The 21,460-nt window shown below is 46.0% G+C and overlaps 1 protein-coding gene across 4 annotated transcripts; it reads left to right on the top strand.

Annotated features, from left to right (window-relative positions):
* Positions 1–273: 273 nt before the first annotated feature.
* On the top strand, positions 274–8,875 carry CCNB1 (cyclin B1). Of its 4 annotated transcripts, none has more exons than XM_072606449.1 (9): positions 274–570; positions 2,911–3,087; positions 3,172–3,285; positions 4,602–4,784; positions 5,122–5,280; positions 6,413–6,649; positions 7,802–7,942; positions 8,331–8,441; positions 8,654–8,875. In XM_072606449.1, exons 1-9 carry the CDS (start codon positions 412–414, stop codon positions 8,759–8,761), a joined length of 1,389 nt encoding a protein of 462 aa, XP_072462550.1. In that variant the 5' UTR covers positions 274–411; the 3' UTR covers positions 8,762–8,875. The 4 variants fall into 4 exon arrangements, with proteins under 4 accessions (XP_072462550.1, XP_072462554.1, XP_072462552.1 ...); XM_072606453.1 differs by having other exon boundaries at positions 467–532; XM_072606451.1 differs by lacking the exon at positions 274–570 and adding an exon at positions 1,801–2,059.
* The last annotated feature ends 12,585 nt before the right edge of the window (positions 8,876–21,460 follow it).

Here is a 21,460-nt window from a genome sequence, read left to right as displayed (position 1 = left end):
TGGGGTCCCCAGCACCCCTCCACCTCAACAACATTATAGATCAAATCAACCTCTTACAATATTCTAACCTGTCAAAAACTACTCAGGCTCTTCCTTTCATTTTCCCCTTTGATCCTACAGTCGCTCACAAGGAGTCCATTTCCACGTTCATGAATTCTGAAATCCCACTAGTAATTGGTTGTTGTTTGCTCTGCTCTGCAGTCCCTTACCCTGCTCTTTATTTTTACATGACCTCTAATTCCTTCATCTTTCGGCTTTTCTTCCCAGGCCATCCCCCTGCCCTGGCTGTATCCCCCTCCTCCTGCACCGTTCTCTCGAGTCTTCCGTCCCCTCATCCTGTCTGTGATCCTGCCTGCCAGGCCCCGCCTTGGGTCGCCCCTGCCTCTGCTGCCTCTACCTGCACTTTTTGTGATGGATGAAGGCAGGATCGTGGCGCTGCGCTGCCGGGCACGTGACAAACATGAGGCTGGACTGAGGAGCAGAGCGCATAGGGAAGGGTCGGTCCGGCCTCGGACGCTGAGGGGACGCCAAGGTGAAGCCTGTGAGAAGACAAACATCTGGTGGTGGGAGGTGACCGGCTACTTTGATGCTTGTGGCTCAGTGGGGGGGGGGGGGGGGGGCAGGAAGGCCCCTGCAGGGTTGGGGAGGGGAGGGGGGTGACTTCACTCAATCCGGCTGACACTGCGGGGCGTCCGTCGGGGGGAGGCGGCGGGGCTCCTGCTGTTTAGGGGGGCGCGCTCTGGGCCCAGCGCTCTACATGTCATTAAAACCAATCCAATTCTGATGGCTTCGTGGCGGTGGCTGGGCAGCCCTAGGAGCCGGCCCGGCTCCGCTTCTCGGTCCGGACAGCGAGGCTAAAGCATGGAGGTGACAGGACAGCGGCCGAGAGGGAGCGGGAGCGGGGGTCTTCACCCAAGGGGCCGCTTGCGGGGTCCTCGCTGCGGGGGCAGACCACGCCGGCGGCCCCGCGCGCTGAACCCACGGGGTCCGGAGCCGCTCCGAGCGGGGGCTTGGCTTCTTCATCGGTTCTGCCCCGGTCCACTTCGCTGCCGGGCCGGGGCTCGGAAGCCGCCTGGGAGAAGCGAGCGTGCGGACAGGGAGGGCGCTGCGAAACGCGGGCGCTCTGGGGGAGCAGCCCTGGAAGTGCGTGCGTGTGCGGGGTGCGGGTGTGTGCGGGGGTGATGTAGAAAATGTGTGTGACTGTTAACCCTGGGAGCGTGTACGGATCACACACTCATACGCATGTTTTCCGTATTCTATATTACATGTGCAGTTATGTGCATGGATTCATTAAAGCCGGAGGCACACACATGTGTATGTATGAATGTACGCGTGCGTGTACATGTGCGTGCGCGTGTGTGTAGGTGTGCATGCACGTACGTGCGTGTCCCGCACCCACGCGGTCCGCTCGGCCCCGCCCAGGCAGTGACCGCGCCAAGGTCACCGCGTCTGACGGCGGGGGAGGGAGGCGGGGCGGACTTCGAGCCGGACCCTGTGACGTCATCAGCTCTTTTTTCTGATCTTAGTTCAGACAACATTTAAAACTTGTAGATGGACTATACGCAGATGTGTACAGACATATTTGACACACATATATATGGAAGATAATACATATACACACATATATACATATGTATGTATATCCTGGAAATGTGCGTAGGTGTCTGTATGTGTACATACGTTTGTCTACATATATACACTTGAGAACGTGCGTCTACATGAAACCTGAACAGACACATCTGCGCATGCGTGTCACGCACACACGCCCGCGCAGGAAGACCCCACCCTCCCGCAGTGGGCGGGGCTGGGAAAGGACTTCCGGGCGCAGAAAGACGAGCGCTCCTGCGCGCTGTTCCCCACGTTAGGCCTTAGGTCCTTCAGCGCAGGCGTAGTTTTTCTCCTTGGTGTCCTCGGGCACCTGGCATAGTGACTGGCACACACCACGTTTCATAAACTTACCGACACTCGGGCATTCGTAGGCCGGCCCGGCCTCTCCTCACCCCCTCCGCCTCCGCCCAGTTTGCGGGGCGCCCCGGGACGCCAGGCCGCGGCTCTCCAGGTGCGACAACCAATCGCCTGGGAGTTGGGGGGAGGAAGAGGGGGAGGAGAGCGCGCACGCTCAGTGTCGGGCCCTGCCACGTGAGTGACGCGGAGCGCTCCCCGGCCCTTAACCCCGCCCTCCTTTCGAACGTCCTGCCGGGATCGCCAAGGAAACGCATTCTCGGAGGAACTCGCAGCCAGCCAATAGAGGGCGAAGGAAGGCGACGAACCAGCCAATGAGCGAGGAGCTGCGCGGGGTTTAAACTTGAGGCTGGGCCGCGGCTCGCCACTGCGTGCTGGGACGAACGGCTGCTTGCTCCGCCGGCGCCGGGAGCTGGGCTGGGGCGGGGGGGGCGCTCTCTGTCCCCGTTCATTCCTTCGTGTGTAGCCGCCGCCTGCAGAGGTGCAAGCCATGGCGCTCCGTGTGACCAGGGTGAGGACCCCCCTCCCGGCTACGAAGGGGGGCTGGGGGCCCCGGAGGGTCCTCGGCGTCGGTGCAGGGGGGCAGGCGCACGAGGCTGCCGAGGGCCGGGCGACCAAGGCTGGAGGCTTGTCTGCGAGAAGGTCCGGCCCGGGAGCGGAGGGTGGGACGGACAGACAGACAGCCCCCCTTGTGTCCCCGGGAGGGCTCCCACTCACCGTGGGGCCCGGCCTCCCCCAGCCTGCTTTCCCCTTGTCTGTGTTGGGGGTGGGCGCAGGAGCACCGAAGGGAAGGGGGGGCCTGGGTTTGTTCTCCGTGACCCAGTAATGGGGGGAGGGGGTCAGGTTTGGGGCCTCTTTGGAGCCCGTGGTTTCCGGACTTGCTTCCTGCTGCCTCCTTTGCAGCGATACACTTGTGACCGTTTTGTGTTTTCGGGGTTCCCTTTGCAGAACATGAAGCTCAACGCTGAGAACAAAGTGAAGGGCGGTGTCCCCGGTGCCAAGAGGGTGCCTGTGCCCACTGCCGCCTCCAAGCCTGCGCTGAGGCCCAGGATGGCCCTGGGCGATATTGGCAACAAAGTGTGTGAGCCCCAGCAGCCCCCTCCGTCAAAAATACCCCTGAAAAAGGTAACTCCCTCACTTGGCTGCACGGGAACGGGCCTTCCTCTTCTAACTGCCAGTTCTCATTTATTTTTCTTCCCTTCTTTCCAGGAAGCCAAAGCTCCCATAGCAAAAGTAGCTGCCAAAAAAGCCCCCAAACCAGTGGAAAAGATGCCTGTGCCTGAACCTGTTAAAGAAGACAAACTGACTCCTGAGCCTATTAAGGTAATTGATTCCTAAAGATATGTATTTTTGCAGATTGAAGCGTGCTGCTTTCTCATAGTTTTTCCCTTTGGTTCTGAGTCTTGTTTCACAATTTGTTTAGTGTGATTGTACCCGTATACCCTATATCAGATTGTATGTCATCTTGTGGGGAGGGGGTGCAGAGGGAAGGGGGGAAATTTGGAACTCAAGATCTTACAAAAATGAATATTGAAAACTAAAATGAAGGAAAAAAATAAAAATCTAAAAAGGCATTCTTTTGATTGATGCTCCCACATATTTTGAAGGGTGGGGTTTAAATAAATTGGGTTGAGAAAGTAATATGTTTCATCCACATGCTTGAAGGTGCCAGTCAAATGAATTGTGTTGACAAGGAACAGACAAACTGCTGATTTCTACTGGCCTTGTTTGCACACTCTCTCTTTTGGCAAGCATCATTAGAATGTTGGACTGTTTTCTTGAAGTTACTGAATTTCTTTTGGGTATACAATGTTGAGGGGCAGCTAAGTGGTGCAGTGGATAGAGCACTGTGTCTGGAGTCAGGAAGATCAGAGTTCAAATGCAACCTCAGATACATATTAGCTGTGTGACCCTGGGCAAGTCACTTAATTTCTCTTTGCCTCAGGTCTTCATCTGTAAAATGGGGACACACAGAGAAGGAAATAACAAACTACTTCAGTATCTTTGCCAAGAAAACCCCAAATGGGGTCATGAAGAGTGGGACATGACTGAAACAACTGAACATGTTGTGTTTTATATGTGCCATCTTTAGGGGATGTTTTTGTAATAGTGAGGTAAACCATATAAACAGGATCTAGGCTCTCCTTCAGAATTAGAACAGTCTTTTCCCTGCCCATGTGCAAAGGAAAAAGGATCAAGAAAAGTCCTGGCTTCCATTCAAATCTGCAGTATCTTTCCTTCTAACATGTTTATCTACGGTAAACTAAGATTCACTTGAAATTTAGGTATAGCCAAGTTTACTTTTGATGATGCTGGTCAAATGACGTGGTCATTGTATACCTCCACTGTGTTAGCAGGGGAAAAGCCCCGATCGTTTTATATTCGCTTTTACTGTGTTTAAATCTTCAGTCTACAAACTTGTGGCTTTTACAGAACTAGTCAACATTTGATACATTATTACTCCAAGAGATGCTGCCATAGGAAACAGATTGAAGATTTTTCTTCTGAGGAAAAAAACACATAGAGACACCATCCATGTAGCAATAACTTCTTGAATGGGTGGATAACTCTAATCAGAAAGTTTTCTTGCAGTCTGGTATATCATGACAGTGTTGATTCCAAGAGCCTTCTGTTACCAGGTGGATTCTCCATCCCCAAGCCCAATGGAAACATCTGGTTGTGCACCTGCAGAAGAGTTTTTGTGCCAGGCTTTTTCCGATGTCATACTTGCAGTGAAAGATGTTGATGCAGAGGATACAGATGATCCAAACCTTTGTAGTGAATATGTGAAAGATATTTATTGCTATCTTAGACAACTTGAGGTCAGTACTCAAAATCTTCTGAAACAGACTTCCTGTTATATGTGGGATTGGGGGGAAAGGCGAGTTGGAGGCAAAGAAGCATTTTTATTTTTAAAAAAATTTTTTTAATTTTTCATTTAAAAAACCCCATTTACTAATAGTCTTAATAAAGTACAGCTAATAGTAAGTATATAATGACTAGCATTAAGATAATGAACTTTATATTTTGGAAATAAAGAAGAACTTTTATCCATTTAGCAAGAACTGACCTACCCAAATGCAGTTGTCTCCTGTGTTCAAGATTCTGTGCTTTGTGGAATATAAAAGATGATTTGCTTTTTTTTTTTTTTAAATGCAGGAAGAGCAGGCCATCAGACCAAAATACCTGGTGGGTCAAGAAGTTACTGGGAACATGAGAGCCATCCTAATTGACTGGTTGGTTCAAGTGCAGATGAAGTTCAGGTTGCTACAGGAGACTATGTATATGACTGTGGCCATTATTGACCGATTTATGCAGGTGAGCATAGGTAATCTTGAGTCCCTAGAGAAGTACTATGTATGATCTCCGAAAGACATGCGAAGTAGTCATTCCAGAGGAATTCTTCCTTCTACTCTGGAGTTGCCTCTGGTGATATACGATGGAATGTGATACAAATAAAGTGTTGTGTATGAAGGGCTAGCCTTGGATTCAGGAACCATCCTGATGCTAGCTGTGAGACCGTAGACAAGTTACTTTAACTTGCTGAACCTCAATTTCCTTGCCTGTAAAATGAGGATGATAACATTTGCACTATTATATAGTTTATGACATAAGCCCTCAGGGGTTGTTTGTGCTTAAATGAGTTACTTTGTAACACTTAGTGTCAAACGTCAGTACTGCTGCTCCTAATGGTCATAATAATGTAGCAAACCCTTATGTAGGGTGTTCAAGATTGCAAAGCACAAAGTACATTCTCATTTAAACCTCACCGTGACCCTGTGAGGAAGATTTTATCATCTCTGTTTTTCTGATGAGGAATTTGAGGCTTGGAGGTTGGGTGAAGTGACTTCCTTGTGGTCACACAGCTAGTGTTGTGTCTGTAGTTGGATTTCTGACCTAGGACTTCTTGAGTCTGGGTGCAGGATCCTTTCATCTCACTGCACTCCAGTCTTGCTCAAATATATAAAATTCTGTGGTTTAAAGTGAATTAGGAACTCTTCCTTTGCCTCCATTTTGATTATTAAGTTTCTCTGACTTTTTCAGATCTTAGAAAGCTTAAGTCACTCCGTCCCATAATAACAGGACGGTAGAACTAATGTATACCCCGATTCAACATTGGAGGGGTGGCAGGGGAGAAGCTCTTGTAAGGTCTGTTAGCAGTGGTTAGGGATGTTGCATGTGTCTTTGGATGGGTTAGCCTTCTGATAACTATTAAAAACCAAACATCTATTAGAACCTGGCAAGAGTGTTTCCTCATTAGTGTTCATCTTCTGGTGGGGCTGTGGGTTTAAAGGGGAAGGGAAGGATGTTTCTCTGAGGTCCTTTCACTGGTACTTCCAAGGAAGTGGTCCCTGAAGAAGTTATGTGTCATGAAGAGAAGTCTGTTTGCCTTGCGTTCATTTGGCAGCCTCTCTCACTGCCTAAACTTCTTCTTGGATCAATCTTGCAGGATAACAACGTACCTAAGAAACTGCTGCAACTGGTGGGTGTGACAGCCATGTTCGTTGCTAGCAAGTATGAAGAGATGTACCCCCCTGAAATTGGGGACTTTGCCTTTGTGACTGACCACACATATAGCAAGCACCAGATTCGGCAGATGGAAATGAAGATCCTAAAAGCTTTAGACTTCAGTCTGGGTCGTCCTTTACCCCTGCACTTTTTACGCCGAGCATCCAAGGTTGGAGAGGTGAGTTGAATCCTTGGTTCAGGCTGGTATGGATAAAACTATGGTCTAAAGTAGGCAGGTCTTTAAGTACCAGAGTCACACTAAGCTCCTTTACATTGCATATTTTTTACTTTACCCAACCTGAATAGATGGGCAGGCGCATACTGTGAACAAGGAATGGTTATCGGGATATGAAGGTGACTGTTGGAGAGAAGGCCATTTTAGCTGAACCTTAGACTCCTACATGAAAGAATTAAAGTGTAATAAGACTGCAAAAGCAGGTTGGAGCCTATAAAAGACTTTGAAAAGGTAGCAGATAAACTCACATGATCCAGTAAAATAGGAAGTGAGAGACTTTCTTGAAAGACAGTTGGGTACTAGCTTTGGGAGTCTGTCCCTGTTCCATGTGCCATGGAGGTGAGGAGGGGGAGAAATGGTTTTGTTCACACTTGGTAGCTCTTTGAGGAAGGAGGTGTGATAGACACCTACTACAGTTAAGAATTGAGGACTTGACCAGTAGCAGGGCAAGGGACTCAAGCTAAGTGTCCTGCTAATATAGGTTACATTGGGTAACTGTAGCATCAGGGAGTTAATGGACTAGCAAAGCAAAGAAATGAGAATCCAGAGGTCAAGGTGAAGATAGAGACCAGACTTGGGAAGAGTGAGGCACTGGGAGATGTAGAAGGACAGAGTGTGGTCAAAGAGGAGAATTTCAGAGTTTAAAATCTTAACATCAAAACAGGTGCTGATAAAGGTCTCATTATGGCAAGAATGTGACTGGTTCTTATATGAAGCATTCTCTGGTCTAGGGTCAGTGAGGTACAGAGGATTTTGTGCTTTCTCACCATTCAGAACAACTTAAGACTGTGGGCTGAATGTTCCCAAATCAGTAGATTTAAGTCCTTCAGGGCATCATTTTGGGAAGTCCAGAGGTTGTACTATTAAGGCAAATGGCTTGAAGACACCTTGTATAGACAGTTGGATGGGATATGAAGCATGACCTGTTATTGATTGGGCTGGCTAAAGGTAGTGGAATGGTAGTATGGAAGTTTAAAGTCAGAGATTTGTGGGTATAGTTTTCTTTAGTGGAGTTGGATATTTTTCTTAGATCAAATGGTTTCCAAACAGAAGTTTAGTGGACTCTGCCCCAAAGAAAATCACTTCTCATTCCAGGTTGACATTGAACAGCACACCTTGGCCAAATACCTGATGGAACTCACCATGGTGGACTATGATATGGTCCACTTCCCTCCTTCCCAGATTGCAGCCAGTGCATTTTGCTTGGCATTGAAAGTCCTTGACAACGGTGAATGGGTAAGCCCTGTGTGCGCCATCTTATACTTGAGTGAACTTGGTGTTTGTGTTTTTGTTATGACTTTTCAGCCTGTAAATCTGCTAAGGCCAGTCTGATTTGTAAAAAGCAAATACTAAGACACTGTTTGTTCTGATTTCACCTGTAAATCAAATGAGAGAGAGGCTTGGAGGAAAAGTAGGATTCAGCTTCTCTGAAGTAAGTTCTTATTTGTTCTTCCTTCAGTTCAGAACCTCTTCCCTAAGATCACACACACACACTATGAAAAGTGCAGTTTAACATTTAAAAATCCCTTAATGTTAGTAGCTAATATTTATATAGCGCTTACCACGTGTCTGGCACTGCGCTAAGTACTTTGTATATGTTTTCTCATTTGATATGTTGACTCAGACTCCAACTCTTCAACACTACATGTCTTATACGGAGGAGGCCCTTGTTCCTGTAATGCAGCACATGGCTAAGAATGTGATCCTAGTGAACCGGGGGCTTACAAAGCACATGGTAAGTGGAAATGGGTTGGGATCACGCTGGAATTTTCTGAGTTAAGCCAAGGGTAAGTAATTGTGCTGGAGAGAAGAGTCTGTGTGTGTGTGTTTAAAAGCTTTAGTTTTTTGTAGATAGGTGCATCCAATTCAGTTGTCTTAGCACCTAAGATCTATGTTTGGTGGTTTGTTTTCCTTAATGTCTACCAGATTTTTTCTTAACTCTTTCAGGCTATCAAGAATAAGTATGCCAGCACTAAGCACGCAAAGATCAGCACTATTGCACAGCTGAATTCTGTAGTAATTCAAGATCTAGCCAGGCCACTAACAAAAGTGTAACTCTTAATTTTGAACTGTAGTGAAATCTGCAATAAAATTGGCACCATGTGCCTTTTTGTACATATTATAGCTACCAAATATTTGTCATAATAAAGTTTTGTTTTGTCCCTTTTACTTTTATGTGTTAACTTTTTTAATGTCAATGTCTCAGAAGCATGTTAGGGATTTTGTGTATTTGTTGAGGTTAGACTTAATGCAGGTAAAGGTTGAGTCAACCTGGAAATTATATTCAGTCTAATGAGTGAAACAAGTGTTATGCTTGCCATATAAGAGGGTAAAGCTGATGTAGTTAAAAGGCTTCAGGAAAGAGGTATGAACCTCCCCTCCTCCATCCCCAAGAACAGAAAAGGTTTTTTTCATTGTTACATTGACAAGTAAGTGAAGATTTAACATTAACAAATTGTAGATCTCTCAGTTTCATGCTGAACAGTCTTGTGTTCACTTGGTTTCCTATCAGAATTTCTTATGTAGTCTGGCTCAGATCTTCATTATTGCTTTCAAAACCATCTGTTTCCTTCCATTTCAACATCCATGCCATCTACCCTAGGTTTCCTCAAAACTTTATTTCTTAAAAATTTCTTCCTCTCTGTTAAAAGTTTCTTACCTGTTCTGTGTCATAGACCTCTAGCAGTCTTTTAAAGCTTATAGATTCCTTCTCAGAAAAATTTTTTAGGTGTATGAAATAAAATGCATAGCATTACAAAGGAAACTAATTATGATGAAATAGTTATCAAATTTTTTTCAAATAACTTTGTAGACCCGTAGACTAAGAACTTTGTATTATCTTCACTTATCCCCAGAGGAAGAAATAGTCTTTGCCAAGATTCATTTTCCACTTTTGCCCCTGATCCAACTTCTTTGGGCACTATCATTTCTATCTCCAGATCTTCCTCCTTTTATGATCTTATTTGAGTCTCTTTTACTTTTTTGGGGGGGCTCTTTTTTTCCCTCCAACCCATGTTCAAACTACTCTGGATTTATACCATAAATTATCAGATCAAAGACCCCACTTTGAAACTTCTCTCCATTTCCACAGCATGATATGATCCTGGTTGTTGTCCTGTCTGTTCTGACCTCAGTCTTAACTGACTCCTTTTTCTTTTTGTTCCTTAAAAGGTTGGTATTCCCCTGAAATTGTGTCAGCCTTTTCCTCCTCATCTGATTTCAGTTAGCATCTATTTAGCAACCCTTCATTACTGCCAGGTGACAACCCCTGAGTATGTTACCAGTTAGAGACCTAAACTTGAAACTAAAACTTTCCACCTTCTCCAAACCAGGTCCTTCTGGTAAGCATAAGAACCTGAACATCTATATGACACATGTTGACCCACTTCCCATCTACATTTTGTGAACTCTCATTCTCAGAATGTCCTGCTGTTAACCACTACCCTAATTTGGCCCCTTTTAACTTTTCATTAATTTGATTTCAGATGCTATCCTTAGTGGGTTTCTCTGCTGTGCTATACAACAACATTACCACAGCAATCCTTCTTAAAGTGCAGCCGCCATCTTTCTCTCTAACCCTTCTGTAACTTCCCCTTGTGGCGGCTTACTGCTGAAGCTTTACACTAATTTCCTTTTTCAACTTCTAAAAGTTAAGTGCTCTTTTCCTGACTTTAATTGGTGCTGTTCCCATTTCTGTTAATCCTTAAATGCCAGAAGTCAGTACCTTTCCTTCCTTAAAACCTTCTTGGTAGAATTCTCATAATACTTTGTATGAGAGGCAGTATAGCATGTGGTCTAGGATCAAAGAGTTCTCCTTGGAAAGATTTGAGTTCAAATTCTGCCTTCAAGATAACTGCTTTTGTTTCTGAGACTATTTCTTCAGCGAAATGGGGACGGTACCTTATTACTCACCTCTCAGGCTTGCTATAAGGGTCTTGTGAGATAATTTACATATAGCATTTGGCAAACCTTGGAAGTTTTGTGTATAAGTGTCATCTATTACTACTGATCACATTCTGTCTCCTGTCATAGTCATTTATGAGTTTTGTCTTAATTGAGGGTAGAGATTGTCACATGGTATATAAAGCACTAGATTCAGAAAACCCTGGTTTGAGTCCTGGGCCTTGACATTACTAGTTGTGAAATTGTTCAACATTTTTTTCTTAGTTAACAGAAATCTGTTTTCTCCTACCCTTCCCCACATCCCATTGGATGGGAAAAATTCATTGTAACAAATATGAATAAGTAAGCATAATAAGTGCCCTCACTGGCTATGTTCAAAAATACATGTCTTGTTCTGAATCTGTCACCCCTGTCAGGAGGTAGATAGCTGGCTTCATCATCTGTCTTCAGGAATCACGGATGATCAACGTGTTAATCAGGAGTTCTTAAAGCTCCTACAGGATTATTAGATCAGTTGCTCTCTTCAATCACTCCTCATCAATTTGTCCAAGTCTTTAGGATTGTTTGTTTTTACCATAATGATAAGTTCTTTAACACTACTCCTTTCACTCTGCATTAGTTCATACACAGTTTTTTCCATGTCTTTTTCAAAAGCATCTCAATTTCTTAGAGAATATTAGCATTCTATTACATTCTTATACCATAGTTGTTCAGTCATTCCCCACTTAATGGGTTCTCCCTCAGTTTCTCTTTTTTTTCCCCTGCAATTGGAACTGCTGTATACAGGATCTTTCCCTCTTTCTTTGATCTCTTTGAGGTGCTGGGGTATAGGCTTATCATCATTGCCAATATGATGGTGGGTATGTGGTGGAATCTTGGAAATGTTTGTATTTTTCTAATGTTTTGGATCACTAAAAAAAAAAATATGGCTTTACCTAACCTGTTTAGATAATTTGACCATTTAATCGGTTGTAGAATGGCTCATATTTTTTCTAAGTTTGAATCAGTTCTTTATATGTCTTGGAAATGTGAAATTCTTAAATTACTTAACCTCTGAGCTTATTTTCTTATGTGTAAAATAAGAATGATAACAGTATGGGTACTTTGTATATCAGAGGACTGTTATAAGGAAAATACTTTGTAACCCCAAAAGTGTTATAGAAATGTGAGTTCTTTTGTATACTTTACCATGTCTTGCACCTTGCAGCTGCTCAATAAATGTCAAGTGAGTGAATTAGTGATTTCCTTGTTTGTCTAGAATAGAGAGACAAGTTCATCTTACCAAGGAAGTATCAGAAATGGGAAAAATTCATATGCTCAAAGAAATTAGCAAGCATGAAAATCCTCTTGTTTTGGGGGGGAAACCCCAACTTTCATAAATTTGTTTCAAGGATCATATCCTGTAATATTTTGCATTTTAGTCCTTTGGGAAAGATTTATAGTGGTATGTGTGTTTTAGTATGACTACTGGGTTAGAAATTATGGAAGACATAGCAGCTATTAGCTTCATCACTTTTGATGGAATAAAATGAAGATAAGCAAAATGTTTATTTAGGCTATCTTAAGATTTTCCAGATGAAGAATCACTTAAGTATTTCCCAAACTCCATGTAAACTTGCAGGCCAGAGCTTTTGCCCACCAACCTTAGTATCAGTGAGAGTAATTTCAGACAGCAACTCAAGAAGACCTTGGGAGTGAAAGAGTCCAATTAATGCCTTTCTAGTTTAGCCTTTTGACCTATATTGTATATGTTCATTTGCTGTATTACTCTAATGCTACCATACTACAAGAGAACCAAATGCTTCTGGTATTCTGCACTTTGCAGCTTTATTCTAAGCATTTGAAAAAAGGATCTATGGAAAAGGGAACAATTTATGACCAAACAAGAGATAGAGAACATTATGACAACATTATGAAATGCAAAGTGGATAATTTTGATTACATTAAATTGAAACATTTTTGCACAAAGCCAACGCAATCAATATTAGAAGAAAAGCGGAAAGCTGAGAAACAATTTTTACTGCCAGTGTTTCCGATAAAGGCCTGTTTCTAAAATACATAGAGAACTGAGTCGAATTTATAAGAGTACAAGTCATTCCTCAATTGATAAACTGTCAAAGGATATGAACAGGCAGTTTTCAATGAAGAAATTAAAGTTATCTCTAATTATAAGAAAAAATGTAAATCATTATTGATTAGAGAAATACAAATTAAAACAATTCTGAGGACCACCTTACACCTATCCAATTAGGTAAAATGGCAAAAGAGGAAAATGATAAATGTTGGAGAAGATGTGGGAAAGTTGGAACATTAATGCATTCATTGTTGGTAGAGTTGGGAACTGATCCATCCATTCTGGAGATCAATTTAGAACTATGCCCAAAGAGCTATAAAACTCTGCACAACCTTTTAACCTAGCAATACCACTACTAGGTCTGTCCCAAAGAGATCGCAAAAAAATGGAAAGTTACCCACATGGATAAAAATATAGCAGTTCATTTTGTGGTAGCAAAGAATTGGAATTTGAGGGGAAGTCCATCAATTGGGAAATGGCTGAGCAAGCTGTATATGGATGTAATGGAATGCTGTTATGCTGTAAGAAATGGTGAGCAGATGGGTTTCAGAAAAAATCTGGAAAGAGATGAACTGACGCCAAGTGAAGCAAACAGAGACGTAGCCCACAGTAACAGCCACGTTGAGCCATGATTAACTTGGATGGACTTCACTCTTCTCAGCAATGCAAGGATCTAAGACAGCTCCAGAAGACTCGTGATAGAAAATGCTATCCACATGCAGAAAAAGAACCATAGAGTGTGAATGCAGATAGAAGAATACTATTTTCTTTTTTTCTCGTGGTTTTTCCCCTTTGTTCTGATTTGTCTTTCTCAACTTGACTCCTGGAAAATATGTTTAATATGAATATATATGTATAATCTATATCAGATTGTTTGCCAACTTGGGAAGGGAGAAAAAAATTTGGAAAACAAAATATTATAAAAGTGAATGTTGGAAACAACTATAATAAAAATAAAGATTTGGTAGATTTTTTTTTTTTAGTGTCTATGTATCTAGGTTTTCAAGACTGAGGATGGTAGCACTTGAGGGAAGAACACAATGTATTTTGATTTCTTATATGTTCAACCAATATGCAGATGGACAAGTAAAATACAGTGAATCTGTAAGTATGTAAGTATGACCATCCCTAACCAACATAAAATACCCTAGAACAGATTTTGCATTTTAAATGTAAATGCATAGAACTAGCTGCTTGACATTGGATCCCCTTCCAGTCATCTGATTCAAAAGGTCCCACCTACAGCATCTTCACAGATAAGGCAGTCCTGAGACATTCAATTCCATCAATTAACAGCTCAGGTTATCCAGTTCCTTTAAAAAACAAAACAAATCCCCCCCAAACTGCATATACCATAAAGATTAAGGTTATTCATTCCTTAAATTAGTGTCGATCAACACTTTGATGATAACCTTGTCACCAGATAAATTTAACCTCCACATCAACTCCAAGTTGACCTCAAGACACCCTAAACTCCACACTTCCAAAACCCTGAACTTTGCATCCCTAATTTTTTTTACCTTTCTTCAGTTCACTCTCCCAGAATTGTTTTGTCCTCTTCAGGACACTATTAGGCCCCTTGATCACCCATCTTTCTTTTTTAATACATTAGTTTCTATTGTGCAAACTTCTGTGTTTTGTATGATCAGCCTTGTTTATTTTTGTTTGGTGGTTTATTCCATTTACTTAATATGATTTCTTCTCCAATGGAGATAAGTATATGATTTTTATAAATTTATACTAATTTTAAAAATACTTAACATGCCAAACAATTCTAAGATTCTACCTCAAACCCAGCAAATTGACAAAGATGACAAAAGGTGATGGCCAATGTGGGAAAAATTGTGGAAAAACAATAATTATTTGCTGCTGGAACTTTGGATTCACCCAACTTTTTGAGAAAGCCATTTGGAATGACGTTAAGAAAGTATTTAAAATGTCTGTATCTTTTGACCCATGTTGGGGGACAGCTCTGGACCAGGGTCCCCCGTGAGGACCGTGAGACGCCTGAGGGTCCGAACCTGCCCCCTTGTGGGGTACTGGGATGGCCCTGGTAACAGGCTGGCTCCACCCACGGGGAGGCACTTGGGAGGAGCTCGCCCGCCCATGGGAGGTATGGGGGAGGAGACAGGGGATAATAAAAGGGGATGACCACGAGAGCTGGAGGAGAAGAAACGCAATAAAGCTTGCTGGCTGCAACTCCTTTCGGGTGCTCTGCCTGTTTATTCCCCTCCCCCAACAGGGAGAGGGAATTCCCCTCCCCCAACCAGGAGAGGGGCCAGAGACGTCCGAAGACCGGGGATAGGTAAGTAGAAGGTGAAGGCCCGGGAGTCGCCCCGGGCATCTGGCGCCCGGACAGGGACCGCCGTAGGGAGAGGAGAATCCGCCTTGCCCCGCAGTAGTAGCCTTGCTCTGCTACTGCGGGAAGATTCAGGCAGCCTCAGTATTGAGAAGTGGCCTTGCCTTGCTACTGCGGGAAGATTCAGGGAGTCTTAATATTGGGAAGTGGCCAGGATGGGTCAGGGAAATAGTTTTCCCAGTTTAAAGCCTGAAGATAAAGGAGTACTTGCTTGTCAGCTGTATAAGCTTTGTAAGATCCATGGGCTTAAGCCCCACATTCGGGACTGTAGAGCATTTGTGGAAAAGATCTGGGATGTCTCCCCTTGGCTAGAGCATTGTGGGTTACGCCCAGCCAAATGGGACATAGGGGGACAACAGATGGTTGCCTATGAGAGGGTGAACCCGGGTGTATTAAGAGAGGAGGACTTTACATTCTTTCAAGTGGTCGCTGCACTTTTGTGCTCGGATCCCCGTACCCCCTGGCGATCAAACGGCGAGACCCAGACAGGGCAGTCCCTTCAAGGGACGACAGAAGAAGAAGAGGAATCCGATGAGGATGATCCCAACCCCAAGCCTTTATATCCATGGGGTATGTTAAGAGAATGTGCAGGCAGGGACCAGGACTGCGCCCTTCAAGGTGGCACATGGCTGAGCAAGGGGCGGGACTCTAGAGCCCCGAGGGGAAGAACAAAAGGGAAGTTTGATGAGGAGGGAACGCCCAAGAGGGAGTGGAAAGCCCCCGAGACAAAGGGAAAGTCTGATGAGGAGGGAACACCCAAGAGGGAGTGGAAGGTCCCCTGGAAAGCCCCCGAGACAAAGGGAAAGTCTGATGAGGAGGGAACGCCCAAGAGGGAGTGGAAAGTTCCCAAGACAAAGGGAAAGTCCGATGAGGGAGGAACACTCAAGAAGGAATGGGAAGTCCCTGAAACAGCAAGAGAGGGCTGGGGAACTCGCAGGAAGAAGTTTCAACGGAATTTGGGAACTCCCAGTCCTCCCGAGGTCGGGCTGAATGCCCTCTCCTTCTCCCCAGCCGCCACGTCCTTGTCACAATCATCACAAGGAGCGCGGTCATTTACCTACGGGCGGTCCGGGCCCTCGGAGCCTCTGAGTGTACTCACTCAGAGCCTATCCTCAGCTTTGGTGGAGGGACAGGAGATAGATTTAGAGGAGTGGGAGGGGGCCGGCGCTTACCCTGTCATTGTGGAGCGGGATCCGATGGGAAACGAGAACCGTTTCCATTGACCGGTGCCCTTCAAATTATTGAAAGAACTGAAGGAGGCCGTTTCCAAATATGGCCCTTCGTCACCTTATGTGAAGCATCTCTTTGCGAATACCACAGCCACTTGGCCGTGGGCCCCAGCTGATTGGAAGGAAGTGTCAGGGGCTATCCTTACACCAGGACAGTTAGTGGCTTATGGCGCCGCCGTTAGACAAGAGGCGCTCAGATATGTCAAGGAACACAATATTGCAGAGACAGAGGACGCTGTGAATATGATAACAGGGGCAGGGCCATACTCGCAGCTTATTGACCAGCTCCAATTCGATCCTCAGGTGATGGCTGCAGTTCAGTATTGTCATATTAGGGGTTTTGCCAAGATTGACGCCCCGGGGACTATGAGGGATAAGTTGGTAGGGCTAAAGCAGAGGGCTAGCGAGTCCCCCACTGATTTTGTGAGTCGGGTCCAGCTTGCGGTCCGGCGGTCTCTTGGCTTGGGACCAGGAACGGATTCCCTGATAGCTCAGCTGGTCTGAGATGGCTTGCGTCCAGAATGCTCCCAAGCCCTAGTGGGCTTGGGACCTCTCGCCTCCCTCGAAGAGATAGTAGAGAGGCTGTTAGACATTCCACCTAAAGACACCCACCAAGCCATGGTGACGGCGGTGGCCCAAGGGGTGACTCAGGCCCTTCAAGGTACCAAGGCCCAGAAACAATGTTATCGCTGTGGCCAAATGGGGCACTTTAAGAGCCAGTGCCCTGTCGCTAAAATGGGAGCATTGCCCACCTGTTTTCGCTGTGGGAAACCGGGCCATATTGCCAAACATTGCCATCTAAAGCAGCAGCCTCAACCACCTCGGTCTGGAAATGGGAAAGGGGGCCTCCCTCGGGGGGGCCCCCGACCCCAGAAACAGATCTTCCCAGTGGAGGCTGTAGGCCCTGTCCCTGCCCCCCAGCCCGGGGGTATCTCTCTGCCTTGGGTTGAAGAGTCCGGGCAGGAAACCCATCAAGTTAATTGGTGCTCTCCCATTGTGGGCGATCGCCCCATGGTACAAGTTTTGGTTGAAGGACGCCCAATCATGGTCTGCTCGACACCGGAGCAGATATTTCAGTCATCAATGCATCCCAGTGGGACCCCAGTTGGGCGGTGAACGATGGTGCTGCCCAGGTTGCTGGAGTAGGGGGTGCCAGTTTGGCACTATGGGCTGCTAAACATTTGAATTGGACCTTTGAGAATCATCATGGGTATTTTAGCCCTTTGAAATTGACCGGCCTTGCCTACGCCCTTTGGGGGTGTGACCTTCTTCAGCAACTTGGGTTACACCTTACCACCCCAGAACACCTTCAATTAAACATTCCGGGGCCACTGTGACGGTGAGCAGCCCACCTATAACATGGAAAACCGAGACCCCTGTGTGGGTTGAGCAGTGGCCCCTAACCCCTCAAAAGCTCACCGCCTTACGCTTTATAGTTGCTTCCCTTTTGGAGCAGGGCCGCATTGAGCCCACTACAAGCCCTTACAATTCTCCTGTTTTTGTTATAAAAAAGAAAAATGGATCTTGGCGCATGCTCATAGACCTTAGAGAGATTAATAAATGCATGCTGCCTATGGGGGCGCTACAGCCTGGTCTCCCTAGCCCTGCTGCGATCCCCCGAGATTTTAGTATGACAATTATTGACATCAAAGATTGTTTCTATAGCATTCCCTTACATCCACAAGATAGAGTCAAATTTGCCTTTTCCATTCCCTCGGAAAATCGCCAGCAGCCATATGAAAGGTATCATTTTACCGTGCTCCCTCAAGGGATGGCAAACAGTCCTACTATGTGCCAAATGTATGTCCATGCCATCCTCTCCCCACTCAGACAGTGCTTCCCCAAGGCCATTATCATTCATTATATGGATGACATTCTTATTGCCACACCTAGTCAGGATTCCACGATGGCGCTTACTCAACTTATGGTCGATACCTTAGCTGCCCACGGGCTAACTGTGGCTCCAGACAAGGTACAGACTACACCCCCTTTTCAGTATCTTGGCCATGAATTGAAACAAGGACGGATTGCTCGCTGTCCTCCGAGCATTGATCTTTCTCAGCTCACCACTCTCAACGATTTTCAAAAGCTGATTGGCGCTATACAGTGGATGCGGGCAGTTACCCCTATCCCTGATGGTGAATTATACCCGTTGTATAATTTGCTGCGAGGGGATCCCGCTCTGCTTTCACCCAGACATTGGACATCCGAGGCCTTAATGGCAGCCAAGAGCATCCTCAACAGATGCTCCACAGTTGTTGTGCGGCAGGAACCCAACCAACCCATTTATGCCACTATATTAAAAGCCAGTACTTTCATTGGGTGCCTCTATCAATCACATGGCATTTTGGAGTGGCTGTACCCCCCTCGCAACAAAAAGGCCCTTCCACATAAATGGCGAATGGTCGCCCAATTTTTTCTTTTAGGTGCCGAGTGCTGCCTATTGGCTTTTGGCAGATTTCCCATTTTGAATTTAGAGGCATCAGAGGAAGCCTTAAGGTGCTTCTCCGATGAGATTCCAGAATGGGCCTCTCTTTTATGTATGTGTAATACCATAAAGCTTCCGCTCCCCCCAGCGCTTAGAAGATGGGAAGTCCTTCCTATCCATATGGCTTTTACTATTGTATCTCTACAGCCAGTTACGGGACCCACTGTTTTTACGGATGCTACTAAAAACCATAGGGCTGCGGTTTATATCCCTTCCAGGCAATTCCTTAAGGTGTACACCACTGAGCATTCCTCAGCCCAGAAAAATGAATTGCTGGCAATACAATATGCTCTCTCCATATTACCTAATGAGAGCTTTAATCTTGTTACTGATAGCTTGTATTGTGCAAATGCTATTGCTGCTTTACCTTTTGCCCTCATTAATCCCCGTGCTTCAACTATAGCTCAAATCCAATATGATATTCAAGAGTCCATGTTACAACGCTCTACTCCTCTTTATGTATTGCATATTCATTCACATATGTCCACCATAGGACCCATTTATCAGGGTAATGATATTGTAGATAAAGCCCTTATATTCCCTCTGCATTTAGAACCACAGGCAGCCCATGATAAGTATCACCTATCTGCCCGATCTTTGCGACGCCTTTATGGATTGTCCAGAGAAAACGCTCGCCAAATAGTCAAACAGTGTATCAATTGTGCCCCATTTCGCCCTCTTGCCTGAGACACCACAATTAACCCCCGTGGTGATCTCCCTAACGATCTTTGGCAAATGGTTGTAACACATTTTGGCAAAGTTCTTATACATGTTTGTATTGATACGGCCTCCAATTTTATTATGGCCTCTATACAGCCTAAGGAAACAGCCCGTGCAGTGATCGACCACCTCTATGGTTGCTTTGCCATGGTTGGGGTGCCTCGAGCCATAAAGACAGACAATGGGCCAGCTTATATTTCCTCTGCCTTTGCTGCCTTTTGTAGAGAATTTTCTATTATTCATATTACTGGCATCCCATATAATCCCACAGGTCAGGCCATTGTTGAGCGTGCTAACCGCACTATAAAAACTCTTCTGTTAAAACAAAAAGGGGGAGTAAGGGCGGCGGGGCGCCTCTCCCGAGGTGATCTGGCACAAGCCGTCTTCACTCACAATTTTTTGCAAATCCGAGACGATGGCACATGCCCCGCACAAAGATTTTATCTCCACGAGATGGGAGGCAGAAGGGAAAGGCCGTTAAAGGCCCCTACTGCCTGCCTCACCGGAGCTCGAATCCGGTGGAGGGACCAAGAAGGCAAATGGCATGGCCCTGGAGTAGTTATAGCGAGAGGTCAGGGGTATCTTTGTGTCCAACCAGATGGAGCCGACCCAGGGACGGAGATCTGGATCCCCACACGATGGGCAGTTGAGCTGCGAGAAGCCGAAAGCAAGGAGGAGACGAGGGCGGAGAGGAAGGCACCGTCCAAAGCGGGTGTGCAAACAGCGTGAGATAACCATGCTCACACTTCTGATGGCCTTACAACAGTTCCTTCCTGGGTCCGAGGCTGTCCAGTCCAAATGGTACAACGCCACCCCCACAGAGCAGCGAGCCGCGGATCAAAGGGGCGACACCTACTGGGCATTAGCACAGGGACTCCCCGCCTTATGAAGAGTTTCAGATTCAACAACTAATAGAGGAAGGACAATTATTAGCTTCCACTCTCCAATCTTTCATGAAATCAGAGGTAGCGGCGTGGCACCGTCAGGACCACATAGACCATCTCCTCCAAAGACAAATTACCGCCCTGCAAGACACGGTAATTTGGCTAGGAGACCAAATGGCGTTACATCAACGCTATGAGATGTTACAATGCCATTATAAATATTGCCCGCTTTGTGTGCTTAACCTCCCAATTGATTCCTCAACCTTCCCCAATCAATGGCCGGCGGTCCGCAAAGCCCTCCAGGGGGCTATGCTGGCTTACAACGCCACAGATGACATCCATCAGTTGGACTTGCTTATTGATCAGCTGAATAACCTTTCCAGAACGTTTGAGGAAAAGCGTGAACAAGAAGAGCGTTCCATCTTCGATTGGTTACAACGAATCCTGGACTTGCATTGGCTGCCAGGGGTGCTCTCCTCCGTTGCAGTTCTTGTCCTTATGTGTCTCGTCCTGCCGTGCCTCCTGAAGTGCCTCCTGCAATTATTGACACGGGCACTGGAGAGTATTAAAGGCGATGTCTTGTCTCTGAGACACCGCGAGGGCAGGTCCCCATGGGGGGAATCGCCCAACCTACCCGTGTAAAACAAAAAGGGGGAGATGTTGGGGGACAGCTCTGGACCGGGGTCCCCCGTGAGGACCGTGAGACGCCTGAGGGTCCGAACCTGCCCCCTTGTGGGGTACTGGGATGGCCCTGGTAACAGGCTGGCTCCACCCACGGGGAGGCACTTGGGAGGAGCTCACCCGCCCATGGGAGGTACGGGGGAGGAGACAGGGGATAATAAAAGGGGATGACCACGAGAGCTGGAGGAGAAGAAACGCAATAAAGCTTGCTGGCTGCAACTCCTTTCGGGTGCTCTGCCTGTTTATTCCCCTCCCCCAACAGGGAGAGGGAATTCCCCTCCCCCAACCAGGAGAGGGGCCAGAGACGTCCGAAGACCGGGGATAGGTAAGTAGAAGGTGAAGGCCCGGGAGTCGCCCCAGGCAGACCCAGAGATTCCATTGCCAGATTTATATCCCAGGAAGGTCAATAACAAAAA

The sequence above is a fragment of the Notamacropus eugenii genome, chromosome 4 (genome assembly GCF_028372415.1).
Source record: "Notamacropus eugenii isolate mMacEug1 chromosome 4, mMacEug1.pri_v2, whole genome shotgun sequence".
In the NCBI taxonomy this organism is placed as follows: Eukaryota; Metazoa; Chordata; class Mammalia; order Diprotodontia; family Macropodidae; genus Notamacropus; species Notamacropus eugenii.
The sequence above is the reverse complement of the archived record's forward strand: the minus strand, read 5'-3'. Positions and strand labels throughout refer to the sequence as shown.

What these genes read in the sequence shown, in the direction of transcription:
- CCNB1 (XM_072606449.1), top strand. Translation starts at nt 412, where the DNA reads ATGGATGAAGGCAGGATCGTGGCGCTGCGCTGCCGGGCACGTGACAAA. An exon ending in CAAACATCTGGTGGTGGGAG is followed by an intron (nt 571 to 2,910) that starts GTGACCGGCTAC and finishes TTCCCTTTGCAG; the next exon opens with AACATGAAGCTCAACGCTGA. An exon ending in GCTATCTTAGACAACTTGAG is followed by an intron (nt 4,785 to 5,121) that starts GTCAGTACTCAA and finishes TTTTAAATGCAG; the next exon opens with GAAGAGCAGGCCATCAGACC.